The 13,162-nt window shown below is 35.3% G+C and overlaps 1 protein-coding gene and 1 long non-coding RNA gene across 2 annotated transcripts; one reads left to right on the forward strand and one right to left on the reverse strand.

Moving 5' to 3' along the window:
* Positions 1 to 906: 906 nt before the first annotated feature.
* LOC144452504 (uncharacterized) lies at positions 907 to 4,702 on the forward strand. Its single transcript, XM_078143604.1, has 6 exons — positions 907 to 949; positions 1,409 to 1,441; positions 1,863 to 1,951; positions 3,118 to 3,305; positions 3,927 to 4,044; positions 4,583 to 4,702. The coding sequence occupies exons 1-6, from the start codon at positions 907 to 909 to the stop codon at positions 4,700 to 4,702; spliced, it is 591 nt and encodes a 196-aa protein (XP_077999730.1).
* A 2,636-nt stretch (positions 4,703 to 7,338) lies between these two features.
* On the reverse strand, positions 7,339 to 12,895 carry LOC144451926 (uncharacterized). The gene is made up of 3 exons (XR_013482319.1): positions 12,752 to 12,895; positions 8,084 to 8,302; positions 7,339 to 7,494 (listed from the first exon to the last, which is right to left on the reverse strand). It is a non-coding gene; the product is annotated as an uncharacterized LOC144451926 (long non-coding RNA).
* Positions 12,896 to 13,162: the final 267 nt, after the last annotated feature.

A 13,162-nucleotide genomic window follows, 5' to 3' on the forward strand; every position in this document is an offset into this window, starting at 1 on the left:
TTATTTCCATTCCAGTGTGTATGTATGTGTGTATGTATGTATGTATGTATGTATGTATGTATGTATGTATGTGTGTGTATGTATGTATGTATGTATGTATGTATGTATGTGTATGTATGTATGTATGTATGTATGTATGTATGTATGTATGTATGCATGTATGTATGTGTATGTATGTATGTATGTATGTATGTATGTGTATGTATGTATGCATGTATGTATGTGTATGTATGTATGTGTGTGTATGTATGTCTGCCTGTGTTTGTATGTATGTATGTATGTATGTATGTATGTATGCATGCATGTATGCGTGTATGTATGTATGTGTGCATGTATGTATGTATGTATGTATGTATGTATGTGTATATATGTATGTATGTATGTATGTATGCGTGTATGTATGTATGTGTGTGTGCATGTATGTATGTATGTATGTATGTATGTATGTATGTATGTATGTATGTATTTATGAAAATATATGTAAAACCTGCTAGGACCGAAATGTAGTAAAATGTCGCTAGTACAACAGAATGTCCTTGTGGTAAATAAATGACTGGTGTATGATGACGTAACGTTAAGTAATCATACTAATATACATATAATTAATTATAATAACATGTTGGGACAAGTTCAAATTTATGGCGTGACACCCTGCCTGGGACCCAATACGTAAAGAAACTGTATTGTTCAAGGTAACAGGAAAACTGCCCCCGGACAATTGCCCCCGAAGGACAACTGCCCCCGGACAATATGACAAGTGTTCAAATATAATGTACACTTCAACAATATAACAATTCATCATATCACTCAGTAGTGAACCATTCGCGATTAACGTCGGTCGAGTCACAACCCTTTGTATTAATTTGTCTTGTCACTGAACCTTTTTGGTTGCTACAGCTGGTCGACATGATTGCACCAAGGACGGCTGTGCTCATCCCCCTTTACATGGGTGAGTATATTTAATGGATTAGAGTGTGGGAACATTGGACGTAGCTGCTAGCTTATATGGAATTTTTTTTTAATTTTTAAAACTATTTTATCATCATAGCTTCCTACTTGAAAAATCAATGTGACGCAACATTGACCGAGTTTGTGTTTTAACTCAATATATTGAAAAAAATACTATTTAAAAAGAGTGTAATGTTTGCTAATGTACGTACAACAACAATCGAGATTTCGGGATTTTCGCGATTTTATATTTTTTTCTCGAATATGTACGTAAAAAAAAGGTTTAGGGTTGGCATGAAAAAATAGGTGGGATCGGGTAACCGGAACCAAACAACTTTTTTTATTAGGCCAAATTATTTTTGTTAGTTTATTGTTGTCGTTGGCCTTCCATAGCCTAGGTATTGTCTATCTATTATAAGTTAAACTTTTATTCATTGTTACGTAATTATTTGTGTTTCAGTTTTATTTGTGGCAGAGGCCAACGCCCTCCAGGGTAAGTATTTTTATAATTCTGTTATGTACAGCTTTTTTTCTAAATTTTAGAATTTGATGACTGATGGGAATATACTGTTGTCTCACTAAAATCAAAACTAGAATTGATGCAGAAACCAACCAGTTATTTTTTTTAAATTGTTCTAAATATTTGAGATCTAATTTTAATCATTTTTTTTTCAACAAGAACAAAATGACGTGCACTAATACGGTGTCAGTGACGTTTGAGAATTTGAGGTTGCTTCACGACTTTTTTTGTTTTTGGAAATTCGTTTATTGTAACTGTTATAAGAGCAGTAGGGTGGTCGCTGCGATTTAGTGTAACCCCATACTATTTATCGACAAGATATTAGAAAAGAGCAATGGCTTGGCATTTACACTTAGTAAGTACATAATGCTATACTTTTTATTCCAATTCCTAGCGTCATATGCATACGGCTATTGTGATGTGCAGCCAAATAAGAACTACAATGGTCCACAAGTGTCGGGTCAAGTTATGCTAAAGCAAAAGGTAAGCAAATCCAACAAAAGTAGCCAATTACGATGGCCCACAAGTTTCGGTCAGCTTACATTCAAGGATAGAGCAAGAAAGGCTTATAAGAGTACTATTGCAGTAATCAACAAGTTAAGTTACATCGCATCAAAAAGCAATTTTTTTCGTAAACTAGCTATGGTAAGGACACGTGTTTGAATAGCTGAACTGAGACACACTTTCCTAATATGGACCGTGACGTCACCAATGCTATCCGGGGCTAGTTTCAAAGATCTCACAATGATCTCACTCTATATATCTATATATACAATCGTGCAATTACAATGACATTGTCATTATAAAGATGGACAACCATTCAATACTACAATGAATATACTTTACAACTCTGAATTTATTTCTCTCCAAAATCTAGAATTTTTACTGAGCTGGGAAAGGGAAGCTTCTGAGTCAACGAGAGCATTTCTCGTTCTACGAGTCGTATATTATTAAGGGATGTTGTACCTACTCGTTGAAAACGAGTAGCAACAAAACCCTTTTGCCACATGGTGTATTTTCAACGGAAAGAAGGAAAATATTGAAGAAAATATTGGAGAATTGAATATTCCTGCGCAGGCATACACTACAGAAATATAGCAGACATAATGGCGCTTCTGAGCAATTTGATTCATATTTCGAATCACCACAAAACCAACGAATCGACATACGTACATGTGTGTTGGCGTGAGGTAGAACGACACTTTTGTCTACATTTTTTATTTAATAGCATGGAGTACCGAGATCATATTATTCCTCAATATTTTTCTCATTCAGCAAGGGAGTATTCGGGTGACCTAGGGGGCCTTGTCACTCTGAATCGTTAGACAAGTAGTGACAAATCATTGGGTCACGTGTATTTTCCGACTGAATGAGTAAAATATCAAGAATAATGTAATTATACCTCCTCAAGCATAATTTTTGAAAAATCAAGAAAAACAATGACGATTTGGAATTTTTTACTCATATTTCGAGCAACGCAGAATCAGTGACGTAGACACATTTTATAGTGACGCAGAACGACCAGTGTATGCATTCTATATTTTCGCGTCAAAGACAATAACTTGGATTGTGCATGGTATAATTGCCGATGTTTACGCAAAGCAGTGCCTTGATTGACATGATATGAAGGCATTTTTTCATGTATTCAGGTAATTGGTGGGTTTGCACTTGGCAATGTAGAAATCAACGTCGATCTCACTGGCTTCGATCCGTCCGGTTCCGGACAACATGGCTTCCATGTTCACGAATATGGAGACCTAAGCAACGGTTGTCAGTCTACTGGAGGCCACTATAATCCATTCAACAAGAATCATGGCGACCCCTCAGCTAGCGAAAGGTAAACAATTTCTTGAACAAATATTTAAAGGTATAGCGAAATGACTTGATTTTTAACATCAAACTAAAGGGTTCTACTTATGCATAGTTGAATAATATGAAAATCAAATGAAATATCTCTTCTGGTCTATTTGGGGGGGGGGGTATTTTCTTAGCAAATTTTACATCATAGTCTTCAAGTTTGGTTATCACTTTCAAAACTTACACTTTGGTGGTAATAGTAGTATTAAAATTTACTAAGAAAAGGGTAGCCAAGAAACAACTGAGGCTGATTTCTTTTTGGGCCCTGAAAAAATACCTCAAATATAGATGAAAACACCTAACAATAATTGCTATCCAAGGTTTTTGAAATGTTGAATTTTTATCACCTAAATTTTAAAAGAAGCCTAAGGAAAAAAAACTAAAATAGACCAGAGAGTGTTTTAAAAAATAACTGGTGATGCATGTGACAAGAGAAAACGAAAGAATATATTAATTGGCCGTCTAAGGTTGCTAGACCAATGTTTGTCAACGTGTTCGTATTTTTCAAAACATCATATATTGGAATAGTCTACCTAACAGATTACAGTAGTCTAACACACAGCTAGTAAATGTGTGCACTTTTGTTTTGACTTTTTAACAGGCATGTTGGTGACCTTGGTAACATTGTTATGGATTTCAAGGGAAATGTTGAACAGACAATAGTTGACAAAGTAGTCACTTTGCAGGGAAGATACTCGATTTATGGAAGAGCCATAGTGGTAAGAACAATCTTTATGTTAATTATATTTTTTAATGTGACGTAACATGCATATTAATACTTATTAAAGTTGTAATATGGTTCACAATGACGTTTTTTTCGCAACAACATTGGTACGTTGATAGATATAGACTTACTGGAGCGGTGTGATTCGTTAATGATGTATTGACGGAGGTGGATATATATGACGTGTAAAATCATTGTAATATCAAGGGTACGGATCATAACAAAGCAAATATAAACATACCGTTGTTAGATGTTCCAACGTACAAAAAACAGTAATAAGGCCACCAAACGAGTACAATCTCAAAGTTGGTAAAAGGGCACTGGGGGACGCTAAAAGCACGTATAAAGTGTTGCAGCTTGCAATTGAATTGTTCGATCTGTACCTCGGTAGCAATATCTTTGTAATGACAATAGATTCAAATCATTGTTTCCATGGGAACGCTTTTACACCATTGAATTTTGAGTTGAGGAAAGACTGTGATTTGCATTCATCACAATTATTTGAATTATGTCTTGTACTTTTAACTTCACAGGTACATGAACTAAGAGATGATCTTGGGTTGGGAGGCAACGAAGGTAGCCGCACTACTGGAAATGCCGGGGCAAGAATGGCGTGTTGCATTATTGGAGTCAGCCCTGGCCCTGCAGCATAACTACATAACGACAAATAGTAACTGCCTGAAGATATTATACACATGTAATGTAATGATGCAGTTAGTATAATGTTGTAAATAAAGTTATTTATCCCCATCATCACATTAATCTATCTCAATTTTTCCTTCCCCTTACACATACACGATCAATAAGTATACCTCACTCCTACATATGAGAGTGTACTACTTTCACATATAATTTTATTAAGTTTAACTATTTGGGAGTAAATTAATTCTATAACCTTTACTAAAACTTAAGGTAAATAAAACCATGCGCATAGCCGAAATAAATTTCTTGAATCCGTAATGGTACGTACGTATGCAAATAGTATGCACAGCCCCTCTACGTGCTATTAAATTCTTAAAGGCAATTATAATAGAAAGTAGTTCTTTAGTATTCAATGAGGAGGGTTACGAATATAATATTCTTTCATGGCTAAATGGCGACATAGGTATACTGAGAATCACTACTACGTGCTCCCTTTGAAATAGAGACAGACAGACAGACAGACAGACAGACAGACAGACAGACAGACAGACAGACAGACAGACGGACGGACGGACGGCAGACAGACAGACAGACAGACAGACAGACAGACAGACATACATACATACATACATACATACATACATACATAGTATATACATACATACACATACATACATACATACATACATACATACATACATACATACATACATACATACATACATACATACAGACAGACAGACAGACAGACAGACAGACATACAGAGACACAGTGGCGACCTCGAACATGAACATGACCAGTAACTACTTTATTTACATAAATTCCTTGGGTAGGTACATTTTATACTTCAGGATCCAATCCCATTAGATTTAAAGATCGTTACTAATCCATGTTACTTTATGCAAGACAGTTTAGTTGAACATAGGAATCAAACAGCTGCTGATTACTGCATATAAACTATCTTAACTTAAGTATTACCGATTTTGATCTATCATTTCACATGTCATTTATCATGAAAATTGGACATTTATTATTTATAAAAAACAGATTACTTGAATGAGCTATGAGATACCTTGCTATCTTTTGGAGGATCCGTTAAACAAGCAAGTATGTCATGCATTATACTACCAAGTAATTTCATTATCTTATCCAAGGAAAAGGGTTGTTACTTCATCACCTTGTTGCCTACGTATTCCACGAGATTGTACTCAAGGTTTGGTTTTTCCTTCAAACACACATATAGCAGAGAGATTTTATCCCCACTGTTTCTGTCGGCTATCTTTCAAGTACTGTCGCATACTGCAGTGGCAAAAGCATACATGTATATATGTAGGGAGGGAGGGGAGGGAGACGGGCAGGCAGGTAGGCAGGCAGGCAGGCAGGCAGGCAGGCAGGGACAGACGGACGGACGGACGGATGGATGGTTGGATGTGTCGAAGTCATTCTTTCAAATAAAATAACTATAGGTCTTACCGTCCCCGTGTATTGATATTTATACATTTTTGAGTGGGCAATGCGAAGCGGTAGAACACTTTCTGTTCTTGTCTACATGCGAGTAATTCGATTTATACCTAGTTAAATAGTGCTTACAACGGAAGAACTCATATTACATTTGCCTGCCATGGTGGACAAAAACAGACTTTGAAGGTGTACTCGACTTGTTTTCAAAGGCGGATTTTACTCACTTTGAAATTAAATCTCCAGACTTTAGGTTTTAAAGTATTTAAACCATAATGGCTAGACTGTACATTAAAGACTAGTGGTAGATAAATTACTATACTAAGTGTTAGTTATACGGCGAAATATGCTATATTCAGTGTACTAAACACACTTGGGTGGTAAAGTCATTAAACATCAAAGCCTGCAGATAATCAGGGTTGGGTTTTGTTTTAATTCTCTAATACAATTTATTATACGTCCATTCAAAAGAAGTCACATGAACCCAAACCACTCCCACCTATCCAGCTATCCATCTATCCATCCCTCCATATATACATGCATGCATGCATGCATACATGTACACACACACACACACACACACACACACACACACACGCACGCACACACGCACATCCACACACACACATACATATAGACAGACAGACAGAGACAGACAGACAGACAGACAGACATACATACATACATACATACATACATACATACATACATACATACATACATACACACACACGCACACACATACATACATACACACATACATACACACATACACACATACATACATACATACATACATACATACATACATACATACATACATACATACATACATACAACACACATACACACACGCGCGCGCGCGAGCGCACTCACTAAGGGAAAAATAAGAGTGAGTTTTCTGTGAAGATATCGAAGGCAAGCATTCTTTTACGAAACCGGACTACAACGGGATTTCCATACCTATTAGAATCATAGCCACAAATAAGAACGAAATACACGACTGTGAGAAATTCAAATATTTACTTCACTTGCTTTATGATATGTGAATGTAGTGTTACAAGCTTTGTGAGTACAAACCATAATACATAGAATTTTGAAAAAAAACATTGTTATTAAATATGCAATGAATATGAGTCACATATTAATTACAAACAAGAAAGACTTGGATATGTTGATGGTGGATAACATTGCATGAAAGCTAACAATAACGTGCAAGAATTTCATTTTGAAAGAAATCGTTTTGTCTGGATTGTCACTGACACAAATGTTCAGGCAATACACCCCGTCTACACATGTATATCTTCTTCAGAGTTTCAGCCCATCCGTTTGGGAAACGGCCAGCTGTAATATAAAATAGAATGATATATTGATTAATACCTCTATTTTAAGCTGATTTTAAGTCGGTATTCACAGTTTCCTTAACCTTGGAAATCTCGTCGGAGTCTGTCGTCTACTCACCAAACTGTTAGTCGATAACAATTTTTCGACCGTACGTCGTAAAGATATTGATGTCATAAATGTTTTGCGTTGCAAATCTGGTTGTTTCATTATAGATCTGTTTTCGGTTTTTATTTTCTTACACTTTCTTGATATTTTGCTGGTTTAAAATGCAACATTTCAAAAACCTTGAATAGCAATTATATTGTTTTGAAGTATTTTCACTTGGAAAAGTGTAAGTTTTGAAAGAGATAACGAAAACTTGAAGACTATGATGTAAAATTTATCACATTTGCTATGGAAAAAAAGAGATCAGAAGGTGTTATAGCTAGTTACCTAATCATGAATGTTTTCCTCACCAGGTAAACAAATTCTGATTCAAATGATCGGTAATTTTTCGTCTTACATACATGCTATGATTCAGGTGAATTTTATGAATAAATGGTGTGACAATTTTATAATCTGTGGTGGCAATGTAGGTTGCTATACTTACTGTCAATCTGTCTTTTTTGTTCGTTCATCTGGTGCGTGTCATCTAATTTTTCTCGACTGTTTGGATCTTCTTTTGTCTGATAAATGTCAGGATCAAATGGACGGACATTCACGAGAAAAGACATTCCTTTAACGTCTTGCATCGTGAAGATGATGAGGAGGAGCAACGAGGCAGAAACTGCTATCGCTTTCATCTTATTGCACTCGACTTTCAAAGTTTCTGTAGAAGAAGGAACGAACTGTTAAGACCTGTTTGGAGAATGTCTCAATATACAGCTAGCTTTGGGCTCTTGTAGCAAGGAAGTCTTTCATCACCTTTCGAGTTAAACTTAAGTTTCGCTGAACTCTTTTCAACACCCGGATATATGGCATGAGAGATCTGTCCAAGAAGAGTGTGAAGATACATGTAAGTCTGTCTGGCGATAAATGTACATCTATCTAACTATCAATCTATCTATATATCTGTGGTGTTATAATAACGGAGACCATGCAATCACTATTTAAGAGATGGGAGACTGTCATTTATAATTAATTTATTATATCAATTATGTTACCAAACACAAAGTAGCAACCCCACCCAGGCAATTTAAACCGTTTAAGCCTTACATACGTAAGAATAATATATATAGGAATGAGAGGCGTCGATGACATAAGGCACAAGGAGATGAATTCCATCCAGAGAAAGTTTTGACAAATCATGAAGATGGGTAAATTAGAGGTATATGATATGAGGGGTGTATTAGTATATTGAGTCTTCTCTTCAATTTGATCTTCTTTCGTTATTTATATCCATTTAATGTATTTGAGTCGATATTAACTTTTTCATAAAAAAAATATATCAATAAACTGCGGAAATGAGTTTTTACCATGCTGAAGGCTTTCAACGTCTAGGCTACCCACCACAATAAAAGCAGTCCTGACTAATTAGTGAATTGAAAGGAATCTAGATCTTTCATTGCGTGACATTTCCAAAAATGAAAGCGATGTTTCCCCTTAAGGCTTTTTTTTTACATTTGTAAAGCTACAGCTAGTAAAACGACCTTATAAGATTTCATCGGGAAGATTTTCTGGTAAAATTGTAATTTACGAGATCAAGCTTCACCTGTACACTAGCACCCGGTAATCATTTATTCGATCCCCAAGGATACCATAAGTTATCTTATTGTCACTATGCCTATAATGGATCTAGAATATTTCAATACGTCTCTGTATCAATTGGGTTATATCCTAGATATTGGGTGTCTCATACAGATGTAGCCTCAGACTTAATCTCACGACGATAAGTCTTACTGACACATATATCTTTACTTGGATGTCATCTGGCGAAGGAGATGTAGAAGCTATCATTTTGTAAATGATATTTTGTGAATGAATACAAAAAACGGTTTGAATATTCGACTAGTTGAGCATCTCAGCGGGTTTTTCGAGATGAATTTTTTGTGGCATTTAAAACGTACTAAATTAAATGCCTTTATTCATGTATAAACATGTGTACAACAACTGGTGATTTTTGAATTGCAGTTGGACTCAGTCAGATATACCTGACTGTCTTAAATAAACACAGGGTTAAATAATGGCTATGACACCATGCAGAGAAAATAAGCATGTCGAAAAATTATTCCAAATTGGTTGAAGAATATTAATGATGACATTAGTTTTCAATGGTAGTTTTTGAACTATTCAATTTACCTAATATTGCAAAATAGTATTGGTACAGTAAATGGGGATTATCGATGACTTGCTAAAGTGGTCATATGAGTGAGGATTGGGTATTTATTTTGATTTTTAATTTATAAAACAATTTTATCATAGCATCCTACTAAAAAAATCAATGTAAAACAACATATGCAAAGTCCTTGTTTGTACCTCAATAAATTGCAAAAGATTAGTCATGTGTATAATGTCTGTTATTGTACATACAATAACAAATGTTTTACAACATTTTTTAAATAAAATTGTTTTATTAATTCAAAATCCAAAATAAATCCCAATCCTCATCCATATGACCACTTAAAAAGACTTTCTAAGCTATCTTCAAACTGTAAGGCATAGCATGGATAAAGAACCTTCTGCACGGAGCAATCAATAAAATTGCAGTAGCCCTACAAGATATTACAATGCGTTTATGATATAAATGACATATGTGAACAAAGGTGCCCAATGAGGGATACTATTGATTAAACAACGGCGTCTGAGGAAGATTTCTCTTCTAATCCTGACGCCAATATCTAACTTATTGCCTTGTTCCTGTTGATAGGTTTAGAGGCACGAATCCATCGATGCTGGATCTCATAATAGGGATTCAATTGATTAAGTGTATTACGAATTACGAATTCTATACATTGATTACAAAGATGTCACAATTTGACATTTCAACAAAATACTGGGCCAACATGACTGTGTATTTCCTTAGATCGCCAAGGTTTCATTTTGTAAAGGCAAACTATCGACTTATTTTAATAGAATTGCCATGGGGCGTAGTCAGAAACTCAGATTATGGTTTAACGCAAAGCACAAACAAAATTAACAAACACTCTTAATGTCATGTTAATTGTGGTAACGGTGGTACCATTATTATTTTTATCATGTCGTAGTCAAAAAAAAAAGTGACATATAATGGCAAACCAAAATAGCTATAGCTTTCACCATTGAAAGCAACAACATTTATTGCCATGATATAAGATTTCATTTTAAGTTACATTATTTGGTTTTATCGGCGGCGGGAACGTTACCTTAAAGTTGATAACCCCCCCCCCCCCCCGAACAAGTGAATTTTCTTTGTTAACGTAATACTATGCTGATAGACAAAGGTGGGACAAATACATTGCCTTTACATTTCTAAGACTGAAAGTGTACAATATACACTTTGCACCTATTCTGCTTGCCTGAAGTGCATGGATTGTTCGACTCTGTCTTTATGTTGTCAATGCGATACAATAAAAATGTTGTATTTTAAGGTGGAATGTCCATCATGGATTACATACTCTGAAAATCGAAGCTCTTATAATATCTCCAAACGTTATACGAAAGCTTCTTTCAGGTCCTTTTGAAATAATAAAAGTAATTTTGGGTTTGTTGTATTTTAACTGAGAATCGGGTTAATTAAGTTTAAAGAATGTATTTCCAAGACACATTTCAGTTTAAACAATATTCGATCTGACAAATGATGCATTATTTAGTGAATGGTGGCCACATGAAGGCTTTCAAAAGCACGACTCAACAAATAAATTAATAAACTAACAATGAATGATTTATCATTCAATTTCGAGCTGCTTGTAAAAGTCATTGACACCCTAGCATATCGACGAGAATGCACTTTTTGTGCTCAACGCTCATTGTATAACTATTAACCGTGTACAGTTACATTCGTTACTTAGTCACGTGATGGAAAATAGTGAACGCGATGAAGTGTGCATGATCTCCTCGTTGAAATAGCTTTCAGCAAGGATAAAGATATCACATTCTCTATAATGCCAGTGTTGTCGCTTAATAAGATTTTAAATACTAGTTCCTGTCCTTAATATTTGTCCAACATAGACAATGTACTATTTGTCTGCAGTGACGCTAAATATCATATATACTTTCTTTATTCATTTATGAATGAATGGTATCTGGCAGAAAATCACCATTTCACATGACTGTCAAAATGTAAAACAATGATGATCGTAACGGAGTGTGATTTAGATTTTACAAATTTATAGAAACCATACATACAATTTTGCATATATTTCAGTATTGTACAAGTTTTAAAAGTATATAACAATTAGATTTCCTTTACTTGACCATCTGGATGAATAATTGCTGGCCATGAAGTTTTGATCATCATACATCATGTTGATTAATAGTCAGGGTGTGAAATTAAACGGCAGGCACTTTTAGGGATTCTGTGCAACAAGTCAACGGTGATGAGATCTCTATTTGATAAATGTACGACTTCAATTTTAATGACTCCAGTCCAGAAGATGACCCTTGATATTTTCAGGAGTTGAATACTATTTACAGACAAGTAAATCATCGCCATTACATCAAGAAGCAGTCTTAAAAATATCCACCTTGCAGATTTTTATCTTGATTATAAAAGTCATTATTAGATAGTTTATTATACAGTTATTTTTCATTCCATGTCAGATAGTAGTAACATAGAATAGCTTTGTCATGGTGACAACCTACGACATCTACAATTTTAAAAGCATTAATAGTTTGTGGAAGTATACTAAAACTGACCAAGTCATCGCAAACGAAATTTCCTGCGTCTTTCTAAGATGTATTATTTATCTACGGTGTTGAACAAGACCTTGGTGTAAAAAAGAACAGATTAGAACTCTCTCCACTTGTCTAGTAGCTCATATCACAGTCCTCTCTCTCTCTCTCTCTCTCTCTCTCTCTCTCTCTCTCTCTCTCTCTCTCTCTCTCTCTCTCTCTCTCTCTCTCTCTCTCTCTCTCTCTCTCTCTCTCTCTCTCTCTCTCTCTCTCTCTCTCTCTCTCTCTCTCTCTCTCTCTCTCTCTCTCTCTCTCTCTCTCTCTCTCTCTCTCTCTCTCTCTCTCTCTCTCTCTCTCTCTCTCTCTCTCATACATACTACATACATACATACATATATATATATATACATATACAGACAGGCACAAATGTATATGTGTATATTGACAAAAATAAAGATACGATTCTTACCTCTTTAACTTCACAAATCGGAGAGTCCTCACTCGTGAAGCACGACTATCGTGCTCTTAAAGTATCTGTCTTTTTCGAAAACCGACGAAGTGATTTTCAATCATTTGATTTATAAGCAAGTGGGCGTTTATCGTCAGATACACGCCCCCATATCCCATACTTGATTCTAATAGTGAACTTGATTGCCAATTTGAGGAAAACCTATGAGTTTAGACTCAGAATTTACTGACCCTGGGCTTGTTAAGATTTACAAGGTGAAAAAAGACACGATGACACGGGAGAATAGCTAACGAGAGACACTTGGTTTAATGATTCGGAAAGGGCTTAGTCGATTTTATAGAGCGCATGCGTGAAATTATCTAGGTTTTATCAATTGCATGGAAGCGTAAAATTACTACATGATTGTAGCAA

This window comes from Glandiceps talaboti, chromosome 22, assembly GCF_964340395.1.
Source record: "Glandiceps talaboti chromosome 22, keGlaTala1.1, whole genome shotgun sequence".
Taxonomy (NCBI): domain Eukaryota; kingdom Metazoa; phylum Hemichordata; class Enteropneusta; family Spengelidae; genus Glandiceps; species Glandiceps talaboti.

Excerpts from the sequence above, each read along its gene's own strand:
- LOC144452504 (XM_078143604.1), top strand. The coding sequence starts at position 907 with ATGATTGCACCAAGGACGGCTGTGCTCATCCCCCTTTACATGG. Across the intron at positions 1,442-1,862 it reads AGAGGCCAACGCCCTCCAGG|CGTCATATGCATACGGCTAT; the intron begins GTAAGTATTTTT and ends TCCAATTCCTAG. Across the intron at positions 1,952-3,117 it reads AAGTTATGCTAAAGCAAAAG|GTAATTGGTGGGTTTGCACT; the intron begins GTAAGCAAATCC and ends TCATGTATTCAG.